General features: G+C 55.0%; 4 protein-coding genes across 4 annotated transcripts; 3 read left to right on the top strand and 1 right to left on the bottom strand.

Annotated features, from left to right (window-relative positions):
• Positions 1-1,807: 1,807 nt before the first annotated feature.
• Positions 1,808-6,332, top strand: LMH87_008811 (uncharacterized protein; the record flags this gene model as incomplete). Its single annotated transcript, XM_056202043.1, has 3 exons — positions 1,808-2,230; positions 2,312-5,734; positions 5,793-6,332. 3 exons carry the CDS (start codon positions 1,808-1,810, stop codon positions 6,330-6,332), a joined length of 4,386 nt encoding a protein of 1,461 aa, XP_056056645.1.
• Positions 6,333-7,644: 1,312 nt separating this feature from the next.
• LMH87_008810 (uncharacterized protein) lies at positions 7,645-9,870 on the bottom strand (the record flags this gene model as incomplete). Its single annotated transcript, XM_056202042.1, has 2 exons — positions 7,645-7,974; positions 8,044-9,870. 2 exons carry the CDS (start codon positions 9,868-9,870, stop codon positions 7,645-7,647), a joined length of 2,157 nt encoding a protein of 718 aa, XP_056056644.1.
• Positions 9,871-11,247: 1,377 nt separating this feature from the next.
• LMH87_008809 (uncharacterized protein) lies at positions 11,248-13,409 on the top strand (the record flags this gene model as incomplete). Its single annotated transcript, XM_056202041.1, has 7 exons — positions 11,248-11,269; positions 11,512-11,700; positions 11,760-12,563; positions 12,630-12,837; positions 13,128-13,198; positions 13,251-13,289; positions 13,345-13,409. 7 exons carry the CDS (start codon positions 11,248-11,250, stop codon positions 13,407-13,409), a joined length of 1,398 nt encoding a protein of 465 aa, XP_056056643.1.
• A 453-nt stretch (positions 13,410-13,862) lies between these two features.
• On the top strand, positions 13,863-18,984 carry LMH87_008808 (uncharacterized protein; the record flags this gene model as incomplete). Its single annotated transcript, XM_056202040.1, has 10 exons — positions 13,863-13,868; positions 14,273-14,284; positions 14,341-14,354; positions 14,541-15,133; positions 15,261-16,737; positions 16,981-17,074; positions 17,434-17,762; positions 17,877-18,323; positions 18,378-18,504; positions 18,556-18,984. 10 exons carry the CDS (start codon positions 13,863-13,865, stop codon positions 18,982-18,984), a joined length of 3,528 nt encoding a protein of 1,175 aa, XP_056056642.1.
• Between the last annotated feature and the right edge of the window lie 374 nt (positions 18,985-19,358).

Here is a 19,358-nt window from a genome sequence, read left to right as displayed (position 1 = left end):
CAATTGATATGATATGGGCGTGGGCTACCTAGTTGTGAAGCAGGTCAGGCGGTTGAAGTAGAGAGTTGGTGATGAATCAGAGGCGGAGACTTCTGCTGGTTTATAACCTTTATACTAGTGTCCTCTTGAAAGAATAGTTTTCTAACTGGGTAGTACGTTAGTAGAGCGTTTGCACGGTGTATGCTGTCTAGATTGCAGGATTGCCGTGTGACAAGTTTGGAACTGTCTCGAGGTACAGGCAATGGCTCTCTGCGATGCAGGGGCGTTGTGCCAAACGTTGTACGCCATCAGGCAAACACGAATTTTGTAGCTTTACTCGTTTTTTTTTTCGAACTTGAGGACGTATGACTTAAGCTTATAGTATTTTTACCAGTTGGTGACGGTAATCAAGGCCGGCAGACCAGACCGCCAGTAAGTGAGGTCTACAGTCTTCTTCGAATATAGATCATTGCAGCCAGAAGGCGCCGAAACGTATCGGAGTGCTCGCAGTTTCTTGCTGAGATGCCTCTAAATTTTTTCATTTTTTTTTTTGGCAAAAGATGTCAAGCAGAAAACGACCGCGGTCTGGCCGGTATGACAGCCGGGTAACTACACTGATGCAGATGGTGGAGGGTTCGCGGCGTCTGACAGAGACAACAGTCTCGGAGCATCCTCTGCTTTTGGTTATTGAGCTTATACGAGAAGAGATTCCGGACATGACGACGGTGTATTGAGAGCTATTTGTGTGAATTGGGCTTGCTCATAGTTGGTTACTAGGAAGGTGTACGCGTGTAGAGACAGTAACGAGGCATGACCAGCGCAACATTTAGAGAAGGTCAAGAACGATGATTCGGATATTTCAGGCACATCAAATTGCTTCGTGCAAGTTTCCTTGGATTTTTCAGACACTTTTGACTTAAAATATAATGCTCTGCACCTCTCGTCTACGTAGCGACTCGGGGCCAATTTGCTACCAGGCCGTACTTGGTGAGCTACACTCTTATGAATTAGGCATCAAAGTCTCACAGATTCTGGGGGAGAATTCTGATTTTTCTGATGCTATTTGTGTTTTTCCTTCTCGGCGTCAATGGTAATGCCCATCATCTCCTCTCTCTCTCTGTCGCGACGCGGCCAACTTGTCACCAGGTCGCTGCGTGGTATTGTAGGGTCAGATGAAGCAGTAAAATATCTTGAAAAGTACAATAAAGGTCAATACGCTTTATAGTATTTCCTTTGTATTTTTTTTTTATTTTTATTTTTTTTGCCACCGATTGTAATGTCCAGCATCTCCCGTTCGGTGCACGACGCGGGGCCAATTTATTACCAGCCCAGTTGGAGTGGCGCGTCGCGTACTGACTGACGCCTGTACTACCTACCTACCAGTAGACTGGGCAGTCCTTTGAAGCACCACTAGCCCCGGCCATCTGGCCGGCCGAACGCCTCGTCCATCAGCACTTCCTCGCGCTGAGCTTCCCGACAGCTGCCCACCTCCCTCCGCATTATCTCACCAACTGCCGAGCCATCGCGACACCCGCCCACGCTGCCCGTTGCGCATTGGATCAGCTCGGAATCTGGCGACGTCTGCTCCGTCTCGTGCGATGCTGCCATTATCCGGCCCCCTTTGAAACACCCACCACGACTGCCCGCGCAAACGAAACCCAGCCACGCCCGCGAAGCACGCACACGCACCCACGCACCACTACCCCCCGTCTTCCTGCAAAAGAGACAGATACTCGCGCACGCAACGCGCAAAACTTGCCTCGCGCTTTCTTTTCCTAACCGCTGCTCCGGCTGAACTGGGCCCGTCTTTGCACACACACCATTCACCATGGCGCGCCGACGCAGCAGTCGGGCGCAAGAGCCTGCCGAGGTCGATCCCGTCGAGGAACAGCCGCAGCCTGTCCAGGAGACGCCCGCCGACATCCACGACGAGGACATGGCCGAGGGCGACGAGGAAGAGCAGCAGGAACAGCACAGCCTCGTCTTCAACGAAGAGCTCTCGTGGCGCCCAGCCAAGCCCATACCCAGCGCCACCTTGTTGGCCCGCCTCGAGCGCCTCTCCAAGGAGCTCGCCGACTTTGACCAGGGCGCTGTCGACCTCGATTCTCTTAAGACCATCGCCGCCCAGCTTGCCCACCGCAACCTCCTCCAGCACAAGGATCGCGGTGTCAAGGCCTACACGGCCTGCTGTCTTGTGGACCTCCTTCGTCTCTACGTCCCAGACGCGCCCTTCACAGACGAACAGCTCAAGGTACGTGCCTAACCTTTCCACGGCGACCGGATCGCCAGCTCCTGCTACATACATCTCATACTGACTTAATTGCACCAACAGATGATGTTTACTTTATTCGTCAAGGACATCTTGCCTGCTCTTCACGACCCCTCAAATCCATACGATAGCCAGCACAAATACGTTCTCATGTCCTTGACCGAAGTCAAGAGTATCCTGCTCATCTGCGATATCCACGGCGCCGACGACCTGCTCCTGCGACTCTTCAATTCTGCTTTCGACGGCGTCTCATCCAGCTCCAAAGCTTCGCCTGACGAGCAGGTAGCCAAAGATGTCGAGATCCACCTGACCGACATGCTCATGCACCTCATCGAAGAGTCCCCCGGTAGTGTGCCGGCCAGTGTCATCGACGCCATCATCAGTCAGTTCCTCCGAGCAGCGCCTCCTGGCGGCAACAAGTCCAAAGAAGCCAACGGCAAGCAATTGACGCTCCTGCATAAGACTGAGCCCCCTGCGTACATCATGGCCAAGAACATCTGCAATGGCTGCGCCGACAAAATGTCGCGTTATGTTAGTCAATACTTTAGCGATGTCATTCTGAATGCTTCTGGTTTCGCTACCAAGAATGGATACGGACACGGCGACGATTCCGACGAAGAAGATACCAATGCAGGTCCCTCGGAAGCCGATCTAAAGAGTCTGCGTCAGGCGCACGCCCTGATTCGAGAGTTATGGCGTGCCGCGCCTACGATTCTGCAAAATGTCGTACCACAGCTCGACGCAGAGTTGTCCGCCGACAATGTTCATCTTCGTCACATTGCCACCGAAGCGTTTGGCGATATGATTTCAGGCATTGGTGCTGCTGGTCCCCCACCACCTCCTGCTCTCGATCCTGCTGCCTATCCTCCTGTGCGATTGATGGACGAGCCCGGTACTCCTACTGAGACCAATGTTCTCACCACCCCATTCTCACCTCAGTCCTTTGCTCAGTCGCACCACGCCACGTATCGCAACTTTGTTAGCAGAAAGAACGACAAGTCTGGCACCATTCGCGCAGCTTGGGTCACTGCCGTTGGATACATTCTCTCTACATCTGCAGGTGGCATTGGCCTTAGCAGAGAAGACGAGACTGAACTCGTCCGTGGTTTGGTTGACAAGCTGAGTGATGGTGAGGAAAAGGTGCGCTTGGCTGCCGTCAAGGCCATTGAATTGTTTCAATTCAGAGATGTGATTCTCAAACTCGGCGCTACCGGTGGCGTTGACAAGGAAGGCTCCCTCTTTGCCAGCTTGTCTGATCGATGCCGTGACCGAAAGGCGTCAGTCCGTGTGGACGCCATGGTTTTGCTTGGAAAGCTGTGGGCTGTTGGCGCTGCAGATATCGAGGATGGGCAAGAGACCGTGACTGCCTGTCTCGGCGGTGTTCCGTCCAGAATTATCAACTCTTTCTACGCCAACGACTCGGATCTCAATGTCTTGCTTGATCGCGTCATGTTTGAGTGCCTTGTTCCCCTCAAATTTCCCTTGATCAAGGGCAAGTCTGGCAAAGGCAACTCCAACAAGAATGCTATGAGTCAGGCAGAGCAAGATAGCATCCGCGCCGAGAGAATCCTTCTAATGCTCAAGGCTTTGGACCAGCCAGCACAAAAGGCTTTTTTCGCCATGCAGGCGCGCCAACCGCAGTTCGCAAAGGGTGTCGCTATCCTGATTCAGCAGTGCGAGGCCTACAATGGCGGTGTCATTGACTCCAATGATGACAAGGTCAAGGCCAGCCTCGCCAAGACAATTGACTGGATTGGTCGATTTTTCCCTGATGGCCTCAAAGTCCGTGCCGATTTGCAAAAGTTTGCCAAATTGAACGAGCGCCGAAGCTACCAACTTGTCAAATACGCTATTGAGACAGAAAGTGATTTCAAGACTGTGCGAAGAGCCATCAGCGAACTCATCACAAAACTGCAAGCTAGCAACGCAGCTGTTGCTCTCGACACCATCATCCCCCTTCTGTACCGATCCAGCTCTCTCATGTTCAACCGCAGTCACCTGGCAACGATTATGGATTTTTCCAAGAGCGATAAGAACGGTCTTGCCGCTGTTGCCCACCTCGTTCTCAACGACATCTCGCAGCGCAATCCTGATTTGTTCAAGGCACACGCAGAGGAACTTCGGAAAGAAATCATCGAGCAGTCTCCTTCCGAGAGCAAGCCCAACGACGCTTCCGTGGTTGATATCCTAAAGGCATACGCATCATATGCCAAGAAGTACCCCAAAGACGTCAGCTTGGATAGAAGCTTCACTCAGACTCTGACCAATTATGCCATGTACGGCACACCACCAAAGGCAGCCAAGTACGCAATCAATATCGTGCTCGCCAAGGATGATGACAAGAGCAAGATCACTGCTACCAACCTGCTGCGCAAGACCATGCAAGATCTTGCGTATGGAAAGCCGCACTTTATAAACAAACTTGCCACAATCAGCCAGTTGGAGCGGCTAGTGCCCAGTGTCACCGTGGATGAGGGTGATGCAATTCAAGATCTTACCATCAAGTCGATTCTTCGCCAAGTTCACACGGATGCCAAACCCGGGGCTGACCCGTCATGGGTGGACGATGCGGATATGGATGAGGAGATCCAGGCCAAATGTTTGGCGCTGCGCATCCTTGCCAACCAAGCCATTGCCAACCAGAACGAGCCCGATTCCGAAACAAGGATCAAGACAGTGTTTAAACTGCTGAAGACACTGGTGGTTAGCGAAGGCGAGTTCTGCAAAGTCAAGGACACTCCTCAACATCACAAGAAAAGACTACGACTTCTTGCTGGTCTTTTGATGCTCAAGCTGTGCACAATCAAAAAGTACGACGAGCAGCTCGACCCTGTCACCTTCAATAAGCTCGCAGAGCTGGTACAGGATAGCGAAGTGCAAGTTCGTCGCCGTTTCATGGAGAAACTTCAAAGCTACCTGACGCACGGCAAGCTGCGGGCCCGCTTCCTCACAATGCTCTTCCTCGTTGCCTTTGAGCCTGCGCCAGAAGTGAAGAATCGCGTCGAGACGTGGCTTCGATCAAGGGCTCTGTACTACTCCGAGAACAAGAAGGAAGTCATGGAGGCCATCTTTGGACGACTCATTCCGCTACTGGCTCATCACCCGGATTACAGCGCTGGCGTGGACGACCTGGCAGACTTTGCCAACTACTTCCTCTTCTACCTTAACGCGGTAGCCACCGAGGCAAACCTAGGTCTCATTAGCAAGTACGCAGAGAGGACGAAGCAGACCCGCGATGCAATCAACCCCGACGCCAGTGAGAATCTGTATGTCCTCAGTGACATGGCACAGGCAATCATTCGAAAATTCCAGGACAGGAGAGGCTGGAGCTTCCGCGTGTATCCTGGGAAGGTCGGACTGGCCACTGGTCTCTTTGCGCCACTGTCTTCTAGTGAAGTCGCGGAGGAGATTGCAAAGAAGCAATTTATTCCAGAGGCGCTGGACGAGAAGCTAGATACCCTACTCCGATCTTTTGAACGCAAAAAGGTACGTCAATTGACTTGACAAGATATAAAGAAGACGTGAAGCTAACAGGCCGACTAAGAAGCGCAAGTCGATGCACGAACTCGGTGAGCCTTCGTCCAAGCGCTCAAGAACGCAGATCAAGACCGTCATTCGCGAAAAGGCAGCTCCGAAGCAGCCCAAGGCCAAGAAAGTCAAAAAGGTCAAGGCCGCCCGTCCGAAGAAGCAGCGTCGCGGGTCGCCGGCCGCGGAAGCCGGCGACCGTCGCCGCAGCAGCCGCGTCACCAAGGCTTCTGACTACAAGGAGCGCGACGACGAGGCTGACGAGGAGGAGATGCTTGATGGCGTGGCTGAGTGGAAGTATGGCGACGACGACTCATCGGATGAGGGGAGCGACGAAGAGGGCGAGTCGGGCGAGGAGTCGGGTGATGCTCAGGAAGAGGAGGAGGAAGAGCAGGAACCGGAGCAGGAGCAGGAAGAGCAGCCGCCCGCCGCCACGAAGAATGGAAGACGAACACAGACGGCGAAGCCTGCCATCAAAGCCAGTGTCTTGGCGGCAGCCCGAAGGGGAGGCCGACCTAAGCGTTCGTCTCGAGGGGACGACATGGACACTGACGAGTAAATGAGATGCAGAAAAAACTGTGGAATGCGTCCAAACACAATGTGTCGAATTTTTTTTCTTGTCTACTGTTGCCTTGGCGGTTGTTTTCCTGCCTTTTACGATAATATTGCCTCGTTGGTTTTTTTTTTTTGAGGGCTTCAGATGCAGCTCCCTGGGGTAGGATGGGGGGAAGTGCCAAGAAGCAGTGAGAGGCATGTCTGGATAAAGGATATTTTGGGCTCGGAGAACGAGAAAGGGTGAAAGGGAAATGGGAAGCTTCAGTGGACGAACCTCTCTTTTTTTTGATATCTGATGAAACTTTGATGTGGTAGCTGGGAGGTGGTGGTGTATGAATTTTTTTATTTTTTTTTGGGGGAGTAGATGAGTGATGCTTGGATTGGAGTTGCTTATTTTGTTGCCCCTTTTTATTCTCATTCCTGGAGTGAGCTTGTCTTTTTTTCTGGTTTTCCGTCATTGCTTGCTTATGCGAAAAAAATTCCTTGATATTCCTACTTTTCCTCCGTCATTGTTAGGTACTTGTTTTCCATCGCTTGCCGTTGTGGCCGTTTTTACATAGGGGCAGTAATACACATGACTGACTATCCGAGATTATCGTATTCAATGGCACTTAGGACAAGAGGACGTGAAAGTACTGCAGAGTCGGGGATTTTATCCGCTGACCCCCCAATAGGACGAGCTTGAGATGGTAACAAGTTGCGGATACTGGACGTGATCAAAACTCTCTTGTTTATTTTGCTGTGTGCATGAACCCCGCCTCTCACTGTATAAACCTATAAAAAAAAAGACTCCAAGAAAAGAAAAGCAGCGAGGATACGGTGAAAAAAGCAGTCAACACTTGAACAGTACACAACACCTAGAAAGCCCCCGTCATTCGAAACAAAAAGACACTCTCTGGCCAAGAACAAAAATAGGACAACGTCCGCTTCTCTCGCCTGCTCCGTCCTCGGCATGAGCTAGCCAGCATATATAAAAAAGAAAAAGAAACGCCTAGTGATTGACCCTTTTTTTTCCGAGATCGAGTATTCACTTTTCTCCCTCCGTCTTGTCTCACAGTGCGGAGAAGGAAGATGGCAGAGGGAAGTAGAAAAAGCGAAACGCTTCATGGGGGCGTAGTAACAAAGGAACACCAAAAATACATCTCCATGCTTTTTTTCCCTTCAAACAGTCTCACCTCGTCTGTCCCTTCTCTTCCCTTGCAATTCCAGTGTATACAAACATCATATCCTTCCGAATTCCTTTACTTCGTCGTTCTTGTGCTCGTTTCCCCTTCCCTCCTCCCTCATGAGGAATCGCTGGACCTACTACCACCACTCTATGAGGAAGCGCTAGATCTACTACCGCCACTCTCCGCCAGCAGACGGTTGCGGACCGCCTCGCGGTGGCTGGAGAAGCGCAGATGCGTCTCAAACTTTTGCGCCGTCATGTCCGGGCCCGGTGTGTATAGCTTAGATGTGCAATCGAGGCAGCGGATGCGCGGCAGCCACGCGTATTTGACGCCGTCGGGGAGCGGCTGGATCTGCACGGGCAGCTCGGTGATGGGGTCGAGGTACGAGTACTTCATGATGGCCTCGAAGCGGTCGCCGTCGGGATATTTCTTCTCGAGGCCCTTCAGGGCCTGGACTAGCCATTCTGGAGGGTTTGGCTACAAAAGTAGTAAATTAGCAAACAGCACTCTTGCATGAAAATACAAAGTGTGGCGGAAGGAGCTTACTGGAGTATGTTGTTGGCCTGGTACGGGGGGCGGCGCTGGCAGGCGGCCAATCTGACCAGGCGGAAACTTGCCAACCACATGAGGAATGGGCACTGGCGTGGTACTGATACCGCGTGACGGTGTCGAGGTCAGTGGGACAGCTTTGGCAGGAACCTTGGGCGTCGCTCCTTGGGAGGGTGTTGGAGGTTGCGAGGGCGTATGAGCGAAGCGGTACTCGCCGCGCAACAGCCGCCGCAGCTTTTCCTTGTTGATCTTGAGCGTGACAATCATCTTGGTAGGCTCTTCGGTCTCCTCGCGGAAGCGGCGCGAGGTCCTCGTCTCGAGGTGCAGAGCATCCGGCGTCTCGGAGCGTCCGAGGTTGGACATGCGGTGCTGGGCCGCCGACGCGGCGCCGCGCATGCCGCGTGTTCTGGCTGTGCCGGCAAACTGTGACGGCGCGGGCGAGTCGGGCGCCGAATCCTCACTATCATCTGATTCGGAAATTTCACCCTCACGGTTCGGCCGCTTGCGCGTTCCGGCTGCGCGCTTGAACAGGCCAGTCTCCTCGAGGGTCTCTGCGGCGCCGGGCAGCACCGACGAGACGATGAGCGTGCGGATTGTCCGCTGGCGTTCGCGCAGGTCGGGTAGCTGCGGCCCTCCACGTCGGTTGATCGATCTCTTCTGGCGCCGTTGTTCGCGGGAGAAGATGGTTTCGTTGCGGTCCAGATCCGCATCGCTCATCTCGTACATGTAAGGCGCGTATTCCTTGGCCTGCTGCTGCGGCCGGAAGACGGTAGGGACAGGTGTCTGCAGGAATGCTGACACGAGATCCGAGTCTTCGATGGGTCGGCCGTCAAAGGGATGACCGATACTGTACAGACTCTTTGTGAATAATTGTGATTGCTCGCGGATGCAGTGCGCAATGGCGGTTGTGAACTCGCCTGACAGAGAGAGGTCGCGAGCCATGTTGGTAGCAAACTCTTCGGGCGAGTTGGAGGGGTTGTTTATTTCCCACTCGAATTGGTCGACAAGGGTGTGCTGGCCAATGGTGATGTTTAGCTTGACTAGTATTCTCATTTCATCATTCTTGTATGCAGAGTAGGGCAGCTCGGGGTCGAGCGCGTCTTCTTCGGAAAAGACAAAGGGATAAAAATCGTTGAGCTGTTCGCGCATCTGGCCAACGATTTGGTCGAATACAGACTGAGCTGCAGGAGGTTTCAGGCCAATATCTTCGACAAGCTGAGCGGCAAAAAGCTCGACGGCGAGCAGGCGGTCGTGGAGGTTCCATGTGAAGGTATCGCGTAGCTTGAACTTGTCCCATTCAACCTCGATGCGGACAGGTACCAGCTCCTCGTGGAGCTCTGCCTGTTTGAGCATATCCTTGCGTGCATATTTGAGGGCGGGCGTTGTTCGACGTCCGGGGCGAATCTTTTGACTGGGGTAGACGATGCGACCAGGGGCATGGTTCTCGGTGAAGCCATTGGCGTAGCCCCTGTAGCCTTCGCCGAATAATCGACTGGGGGTAAATACGGCCTGGTAGTCTGTTCGAATGTGACGGTACTCGTTAATCTTTTGTCGTTGATAACTTGTGGAGATGCGCGTGTGGTTGAGCTGGTCCGAGAGGGCGGCGGCGGCGATGGCGTCGCGGGACGTGTAGCGCTCCACCATGAGCTTGGTGAAGGAGTCCCGTGTGCGGTCAATGGGCTCGGGGGGTCCCGCGGGCGAGTTTTCGGTAGAGGCCCGGGGATTGCTATTGTTGTCGGAAGCGCTGGCAGCGCCTGCGGTGGGCGTCGCATTGCCAGAGCCCGCGGCCGAAGCCGACGACGTGGATGGCTGGGTGGCAGCCATTGTCACGAAGCACCGGCGCGCGCGCAGCAGAGCAGGCAAGGGACGAGGGCGCCGCAGCAAATGCGACGGCGCGGGGGTTGACGATGATGGGGTCGCGCAGAGAAACGTTGGCGAATGATAAAGATGCGGATTTGGGGAGCGGGAGAGCGAGGCGCGGTACGTGGGCGATGGGCGCGACACCGGTGGTCATAAATGGGCGTGGTTTGCAAAAGGCTCCGGGGCCTCTTGCGTCTTTGCCGCGAACAAACGAACAGGAGGCTCCTATTGCTTGTGTGGCTGGTGTGGCTGGTGTGATTGTATTTGGCTGCGGCTGAATGTGGCTTGTCAATGTATCCATACACGTCGTGTGTGTGAGTTTATGTGGATAACTAAGTACTAGTACGCACTGTGTGAGCGAAACGGCCCCTGGCTGTTGCCGGGGATTTACCGGCCCAGATGCGGCTCGTGAATATGTGTCGGCAGGAGATGGCAGCTGCCCATTGGTGTTTCGAGGCTATAGTTTGGACTGGGCAGTACTGGAGACTTGAAGGGATCGATGGCGAAGACATTCATTTATTGTATGCGTTGTTTAGATGGTGCTGGGTTGCACCCTTCAAACCAGAGCATCTCCTTGCCATGATTATCACTTGTAACGAACACAAGTACATAAACTGGACAAAAAGCCGACAAAGGAGAAACCACAAAATGAAAGTAGCCTGGCGCTGAATGACCAAACATGGCACGACACCAATCTAAGCAAGCAGATAGCCGAGCTGGTCGCGAAAGAGTGCCGTGTAGATTGCAGAAAAGCTTCTACAGGGTAGCCGGCATTCGTCTGCATCCGCTGCCCACGAGGAAGCTGCCAGCTTGCAGCCAGAGTTGGCGATTGAGAGGCTCAAACACAACAGATAATGATATGTATTGTCTAGCCTCTACAGCCCAATGCATCAGTATCAACATCAACTATACTGCCATCTAACAGCTCCATCACTGCAGTCCGTGGTGACATCACGACCTACACTGCTTTCATAAAAAAGTGTGCAGCTAGGTATTCAGGTATTTATCCACTTCTGACCAGTTGTGCTGTGTTATGCAAGCTGCCTCTACGCGTGCCCGCGCAACGGGGGCAGCAACCCCTCTAACCCGCATTGCCATCAGCAGGCAAAAGGGCTTGGCCTGTAGCCTGGGCCGGGCTGGCCTCTGTCGGGCCTGCTTTCAGGCCTTGGGCCCCTCTTTCCTCCCACTGGAGGTCCGCCATTTACACCAAAATTTTGGTGCGAAGCTCGCCCTCATCCAGTCTCCATTTTAGTCGTAGACAGTCAGTGTTTTCCCACCAAGCTTGCCTTTCCCACAGCTACACCGAACCCAAAGAATCTCCCATCGAACAAGCTGCCCATCATGTCTGACGAAAAGGAGATCGGTAAGTCACTGCCCTCAACATGCATATTTACACACGCCCTCCTCCCATGCACCAAGCCCGTAGCCGCTGAGAGTAGAGCTTGCGCTGCCCCTCCTCGCCTCTACGGTGGCCTGAGATTACCCCGCCAAAGTGTGTCGCTGCTGGGAGCTTGTTGTGCTGCTGCCCATGACAGCACCAAAGCGCGCACACGACCTCTTACAATTACGTTCTACGTCCAATACAGGCGCTGACCTCGACTCCAGATTACTCCCTCAACAACCCCGATACTTTGACCAAGTATAAAACGGCGGGTCAAATCTCCGAAAAGGTCCTCGCCGAGGTCGCCAAGCTCTGCGTCCCCGGCGCAAAGATTGTCGAGATCTGCCAGAAGGGTGACAAGCTTCTCGAGGACGAGGTCGCCAAGGTTTACCGTGGAAAGAAGATCACCAAGGGTACGTGACCGAGAGCTGCGAAAGCCAATCTGCTCATCGCTGACGATATATGCATGCAGGTTTCTCCAACCCCACCACCATCTCTCCCGCTTCCTATGTCACCCCATACACCCCCATGACCTCGGACGAGACTGAGGCTGCCACCGAGATTCAGCCCGGTGAGCCTGTCAAGATCCAGCTCGGTGCCCAGATCGATGGTTTCGGTACCATTGTTTGCGACACCGTCCTCGCCGGCAAGGATGGTGAGACCATCACTGGCCGTCCCGCCGACCTGCTCCTCGCCAACTACTACGCCAACGAGCTTCTCCTCCGCTTGATGGTCCCTCCCGGTCTTCTGGCCCAGGGCACAGACGAGGAAAAGGCCAAGGCTGCCGCCAAGAAGGCCCCCTCCCAGAGCCAGATCACCTCTCTGCTTGAGAAGGTCTGCGAGGCTTACGAGTGCCACCTCGTCGAGAGCACCACCTCGTGGCTGTTTGATCGCAACGAGATTGAGGGAACCAAGAAGATTGTCCTTGCGCCCACCGAGGGTGCCAAGGGCGATGGCGTCCCCGAGGTCGGTGAGGTTTGGGGTGTCGAGATGGGCGTCAGTCTGGGCTCTGGCAAATGCAAGACCCTTGATGGCCGTACCACCCTCCACCGCCGTACCACCAACACTTACGGCCTGAAGCGTCCCACTTCCCGCAAGATCCTCTCCGAAGTCCAGAAGAAGTTTGGCACCTTCCCCTTCAGCTTGAGACAGCTCGATGATGAGCGTGACGCCAAGTCTGGTGTCGTCGAGTGCGTCCGTGGCAACGTCTTCCGCCAGTACGAGATTGTTGGTGACAAGGATGGCGCGCCCGTCGCCAGGCTGTTGACCACTGTTGGTAAGTAGCCGCTGCCAAGGTTTCATGCGATTGCGATGCATATGCAAAACTAACACGTCTGTGCAGCCATCACCAAGAACGGCCTAACCAAACTTGGTGGCCCCAGTGCCCTGGACATCAGCAAGGTGCAGTCTGACAAGAAGATCACCGACGACGAGATTCTCAAAATTCTTGAGCTGCCCCTGTCCCGCAACACGGGCAAGAAGAAGAGCAAGAGCAAGAAGAAGAAGACTGCCAAGAAGGCCGAGTCTGATGACGATGACTCTGATAGCGAGTAAGCCTGACGGCCATGACAAAGACTGCATAGTCTCATCCAACTCTCGACATGGAACTTTGTGTGTTGTGTTGCCGGATACTCACCAAGAGCAACGCTCTGCTTTATTTGTCATGAGTCACTGCGCGCAGCTTGCAGTGGAAGCGTTGCAGAAATGCGCGCCATTACTGTGCGCGAGGTTACGCATAGCATAGCAGCGACTGGGGAGTGTTGGAAGGCTTTGTTTTCCCGTCTTGAAAAGGCTGGATTGGTTGAGCCTCCATTGCCCCTTCTTTTGCGTATACATATAGACGAATTAACACTCAAGTTGGATGGGCCAAGGAAGCACAAGAGCCGCCGAGGCTGGCATTTCGTGATGATGGTAAAGTGTTTGTTCATAGCGTGCGTACCCCTGAGGCTGTGACGTGTAAAAGCCGGCCAGTCGAGTGAGACGGAGGTGAGTGGCAAATATGGTGCGCGATATTCCAGCCACTTTATTTCGGATATCCAGGCACTCATTCTGGGCAGCCCATGCACTCATTCTAGGAAAAGGGTCTGGCCAGTACAACTGCCGCCCCATGGAGGCAAACTGATACTTTGCCTTGACCGGTGTCTGTGACAGACTGTTGACTGTTCATGTGCATCTCCAGCCTCGTAGAGACTTCAACTGAGGCCGTGCTCGTGTGTGACAGGATGCAAGCCGATGGAGAGGATGGATAGCAGCGGAAGCGAGCACGAGCGGCGACCGAATGAATATTCGAGCACAAGGATGTGATAGGGTGAGGGAACGTCGAACATGGGAGACACGGCACCACACCCCCCTTGCCTAGAGGGTGGATTTTGTAGTCGTGGCTTTCACTGCAGATATAATTTATCGTGTCAACGTGTGCTGAAGCCAAAGCCGTGTGCGAGCGTGTGCCTGAGCAAGGGGGCAGTGGGTTATCCGACTGACCGAACCTGGGGGCAGGATAAATGAGAACGAGGCATCTCGACCGGATGAATGTCTTTGCCTGGCTAATCTCTCTTGACTTTATTCACCGGAACACATGCTGGTTTGCCAAGTATGGCTGTGCGCGCCTGGGCTGGAATAGGTACGTACATTAGCTTGATTAGTGGTTCGCGTCGGGTGCTGTCAAGCCCCCAATAGTGGATGCAGAAGCCCGCTGGAGGCCCGCCACTGCAGGCTGTCTCAGCGCTGTAAATTGGGGACTGGCGGGTGCTGACAGGGGCCTGTGTGGTGTGATTATAGGTGTCTGTCAAGTGCTTCTTGGGGGCGGACAGCGGCGCGGCCGGCCAAGGTATTTGAGCTCAAATGGAGCTGCCGGTCTGTCGCGCGTTGCCACCCCTTGCGCCTCGACAACTTGTACCTTCTTTTTTCTCATTTGATAAGTTTCAAAATAAACCGCGTCAACCAACTCCTAAAACGCGACCCGACCCTGGGAAACTCATGTTGTAGCCTTCCCGACTGGTAAGCTATTTTGAATTCCTGCGTCGAACCTTTCTTGCTGACCTATGGCGATATAGCATCCTCGTAGCTGGTATAGCAGTGAAGCTTGCCGCGCTTTCGCTCCCTGAGCCATCACGGCGGCCCAAAGGAGCAGGGCGCAACCAGCACCAGGCCCAGCCTTGTTGAGCACAGAGTGACGGAGGAAAGGCACTGGAGAGCTGGGCATACGCATGAAAATGTCGTCAAGCACGAGAGCTACGCGCTCGCGGTATTCCAGTCCCGCACACCAGGGCGCCGCGCCGCTGGGCCTCAACTCGCCACTCGAAGTGTCCAAGAACTCCGGTAATGACGCGTCGCGATCCTTTCTGCAGCGATGGCTGGAGCCCTCGGTACAGACCAAGGCTAGCTATGAGCAGGCTGGATTGATGCGCTCTGGCGTGCTGGAAGGCATGGCGCCTCTTGGAGTGCCGCCCAAGCCGAGGAAGCCGGAGAACGGCGATGGCAATGGGAGCGGCAGTGGACACGGCGTGCGCAAGGTCATTCTCAGGACAGGCGGCGCGGGAAAAGACAGAAATGGTGCCAGTAGCAGCGCGGAGAGCAACGGCGATAAGAGCGTGACGGCTGCGTCGACGAGCAACGCCACGACAGGCAGGAAACGCGCGGCATCACCGGGAGAGCGCCCGACAGTCGCGTCGTCTCGCCGGTCGCTGCCATCCAAGGTTGCCCCTAAGAAAAACGACGATGATGATGATTACAATCCCGGGGGAAATCGGCGCAAGAAGCCTGCGCGACGATCCCAGGCAGCCATGTCCAAGACTCAGGAGAACCAAGAAACTGAGGGGGAGCAGGCGGCCCCAGCGCTCTCGCCAGGTAAGCAAACCATTAACCCCCCCCGGCCAAACTATGAGAGCATATTTCATGAGCGGTGAATATTAAAACATTCCACGGCACTCATTGTTTTCACAAGCGAATTTTATTGACGCGGCAGACGAAGCAGGCCTCAAGCACTATCCGACGGCGTGGGCTCTCAGAACGTTGTACGACGAAAAGTCTGAAGACCCCGAGTTTGACTCCATGGTGACGGACGTATTACAGCAAACTGCAGACGATGACACGCTTGATGAATTTTCCAAGCACATCGGGGACAGGAAGCGCGAGGGCGGGACGGAGAATGGCGACTGCTACTACTTTGCGCCGCCCTCGACAGCGACGGCAAATCGCCGCCTGCAAGCGCACACGGCGAGGAAGCCCACGGACGCGCAGTACGGCGAGCTGGTGAAGGACAGCGAGGACGAGGAGGAGATTGAGGAGCCAGAGGAGCTACAGTCACCAGTGGCGGAAGCGGAGGCGGATGAACGCGAGGCAGACGAGGGTGAGCGACGAGCTGCCAAGAAGGCCAAAACGTCACACCCATCATCCGCCAGCGGCAGAAACAGAGACTCGGGACCCAACGGCACTGCAGGGAAGGGCAGTGACGGCAAGCAAAACGCGGCAGCAAGCACGGCCACGGCGGAGTCAGACACACCATCACGCAAACGCCGACGGCGCAACTCGGCATCGAGCGATTCATCGCTATCATCAGCCATGACGCTGCCGTCACCAGAAATGCGCATCAAAACTGGCGCAGCCACTATTGGTGCGAGTGCTGGCAACGGCGACGGTGGTGGTGGTGGTGGTGGTGGTGGCAGTAGGGGGGCCACTTCTGGACCGGCAACTGGAACGGCGACTGGAGCCAGCACCAGCACCAGCACCAAGCCCCGGACCCAAAAGCTCAGCAAACCCAAGCAGGGTCAGACCAAGCTCACCACTACCACCACCACCACCAGCGGCGACGACGACCACATCCCAACACGGCCCAACACCATTAGGCTAGCAAGGTCCGCTGCCGCCGCTGCCCTCAAACCGCTCTCCAAATCCAGCTCAATCGCAGCCTCCCCGGAGCCGAGCTCTGATCCTACCTCACCTTCTGCCCACATCCACTCATCCAGGGCGCGTCAGGCCAGCATGCCCGGCAGGCTGGCCGCTTCCTCGGATCTGTCTTCTCACCTACCAAAGTCAAAGGCCAAGTCAAGGACCCCAGTGGATTCTGATGCACCCATGCAGCAGGACGCCGAGCGCGAGGGAGGGCCTGATGAGGACCTCGACGCCATCTGGAGAAGGCGTCGCGATGCGCAAAACATGACCAACAATTACACAGCCGCCGAGAGCTCGGTGCGCAGCGGTCGCCAGCAGCGTGACACCACGCCCGTCACCAAGACGAGAAAGACTCGTCGCTCTGTCGCCCACGCACCCTCAACAACCAGGACTACGCGTTCGGCGACGAAGCGCCCCAACGACCAGCTTGATGAGACGGTGGCGCCGATCCCGTTCTCATTCACTGGCGACGATACTTCCACCGTAGGAGGATCGCGCGCCGTCACGCCGACGGGCCAGCGCCAGGCAAAGCGACCCAAGGGTCTGCGCGTCAAGTCTTCGTAAGTTTGCTTCACATGCACGCCCACATATCACTGCAGCGTTTCCTACTTTATCTTTCCATCCCCGCGCGGCTGTCTGAATCATGGTCTTTTGGCAATGCGCCTTGTTGCACCGTGTCTTGGCTCATTCACTTGAGAGGCGAAAATTTCACCTTTGCCCCGCATGCTGGCCCTGTCTGGCGATGCGCTCAAGTCATCGTCAACTTCGTTACACGAATTCAAATGCTAACTATTTCACCATAGACCAGTAAAAAAGAGCGGCGGGCCTGCAGGGGGACTTCCAAGGTTGGCGAGCGAAAGCCAGTCTTCATTCAGAGCTGGCACTCCCAAGGACCCGGTACGTATCGCACAACACGTGTTTTCTTCTTGTCAGGCAATCAGGCTGCAAAGCATCATCGTATATGCGAAGGAAAAACCCCACGGACAATGGCCTGGCCTGCCCGTTTGAGATGACGCGTGCCATTGCCAGACATCGCGCACCGATTTTGTGGCGGACGTGGTGCAAACAAGGATGCTAGGATTACGACCCTCGTGGCTACTAGCAGCCTCTGCGCGTCACTTTGGTCGCAGGTGTCTAGGAGAGCGGAAGTCCGGGCTCCTCGGCGCGTCCCAAAGAGAATCGGCGTGGGGTGCAAAATGCGCCATGGTCATGAACCACGACGAAAAAGAAGTTTATGCTGACTTTTCCTCAATTAGGCGACGGATAATGATGAATTCTGCTCTGCGTGCGGCAACGCCGGCGACGTGCTCTGCTGCGATGGCTGCCCTAGGTCGTTCCACTTTGAGTGCGTCAACCTGGCCCAGGCAGAGGATCTGCCCGACGAGTGGTACTGCAACGAGTGCATTGTACGCAGATTTCCTTCGCGCGTCCCTATTCACAAGGGTGCTTTTGCCTCGGCTCTCAACAACCTGGAAAAGAGCATACCTCGTGCCTTTAGCCTACCCAAGCGCATCCAGAATCGTTTCGAGGGCGTCAAGGCCGGCGCCGACGGCGACTATGAGGAGGTGGCCGGCAAAACAGCCAAGTACGTAATTTTCTTGTCCTCTGCGTGCCCAAGACCTCATCTGAAGGTTTTGGGCTGCCAGCTCATCTGAGGGGTACGTGGATCAATGACTAACGCAACTCACCACCACTACAGGAGGAGAACGGGTTACGATGAGATGCCCGATCTGTTCAAACAGCGAGAAGAGAACCAACCGGTACTGTGCCACGCCTGTCAAAAACCGTCCAGTGACGCAAGGGCGATTATTCCCTGCAGCGTGTGCCCGTTTCACTGGCATCTCGACTGCTTGGACCCTCCCCTGGCTGTGCCTCCTGTGCTCAAGACATGGCGGTGCCCGACTCACGTGGACGATGTCCTGGCCGATACGCCGCGCCTTGCGCCAGCCCACAAGTTCCGCAAGGTCAAGAATGCCCAGCCCATCACGCCCATCTTTGCCAGGGGTAACAAGAACAACGGCCACATTGAGATTGATTGGAGCGACGAGCCGGAGCCGCTCAAGAACGCGGGCTGGCCCGATCCCCTCTCTTTTGGCCGCACATACAAGGTGTCCGCCAACGGTGTAATCCTGGACTTTATCGAGCAGTACGTGCCTCCAGCAAGTAGTTCATTGATCAGCACGCTAATTTTTACCTGCAGGCTCCGCAGACAAGGCGCAGGCTACGGCGCACGCCAAAATGAGCAGAAATGGGTGCCTTACCCGTCCCCTGCACCACAGCAGGGCGAAAGCCCTGGACCGCTTCTGGGATCGACGCTCGGTCGCCAGGTAGATGAGATGCAGGCCTCGCTGAACCTCATCGGACTGAAGCAGAGACAGTCGGACGGCATCGACCAGCTGACGTCGGCGCTGCTGTCCAACGCGGACGAAAACGTGCTCAGCCTCATGGCGCGGGGCAACGCCGACAACATTGCCCTGGGCCAGCTGGCGGACAGCGACAAGCTGAGCCTGCGCGCCATGCTCGCGCAGATGGACGCCATGAGCAACCGCATCCGCCAGGTGCTCGGCGACAGCAAGCCGCAGCACGTATCTAGCATGCCGACGCCCGATCCCACGGCGGCCACACCACCGCCCTCGTTTACAGGCGATACGATGGCGTTGCAGCATGAAGCCGTGCCAAGCAGCAGCCCAATTGCGCCGAAAAAGGAAGAGGACATGGCGGCTGCCACGACGACAATGGCGACGCTGACGGAGCCTACACCGCCGCTCACGATAGATACTGTCGACGGCACCATGGACCTCGACTAGACGACACTGTTGCATCTGTTTTGCCGACACTGCAGCTCTCCATTCCAAGACTTGACTAGTCTCCTGCAATCGCTCATTTTTTCTTAATTCCAGCTTGACCTGTCTTTATTACCCAACCATTTGACATCTCTTTTTATTTTTTCTTCATTTTAAGCGCCAAAGCGGTGAGACAGCGAGGGGAAAGAGGACGAGCAAACGTGACGGAATACTTTCAATCACAGGGGGAAGAAGCATGGGGCGTGACCCCAGAAACCCATTTTTACCTTCATAATACATTACCTGAAGAGTTCTTTTTTTGCTTTTCTTTCTAGTACTTTTGGGTTTTTTTTTGTCATAAGAGGAGGAGGAAGGAAAGTTGTGTGTTTTTTTTTTTA

This window comes from Akanthomyces muscarius (assembly GCF_028009165.1).
Source record: "Akanthomyces muscarius strain Ve6 chromosome Unknown contig_18, whole genome shotgun sequence".
NCBI classification, from domain to species: domain Eukaryota; kingdom Fungi; phylum Ascomycota; class Sordariomycetes; order Hypocreales; family Cordycipitaceae; genus Akanthomyces; species Akanthomyces muscarius.
This window is presented reverse-complemented; position numbering and strand designations above follow the sequence as displayed.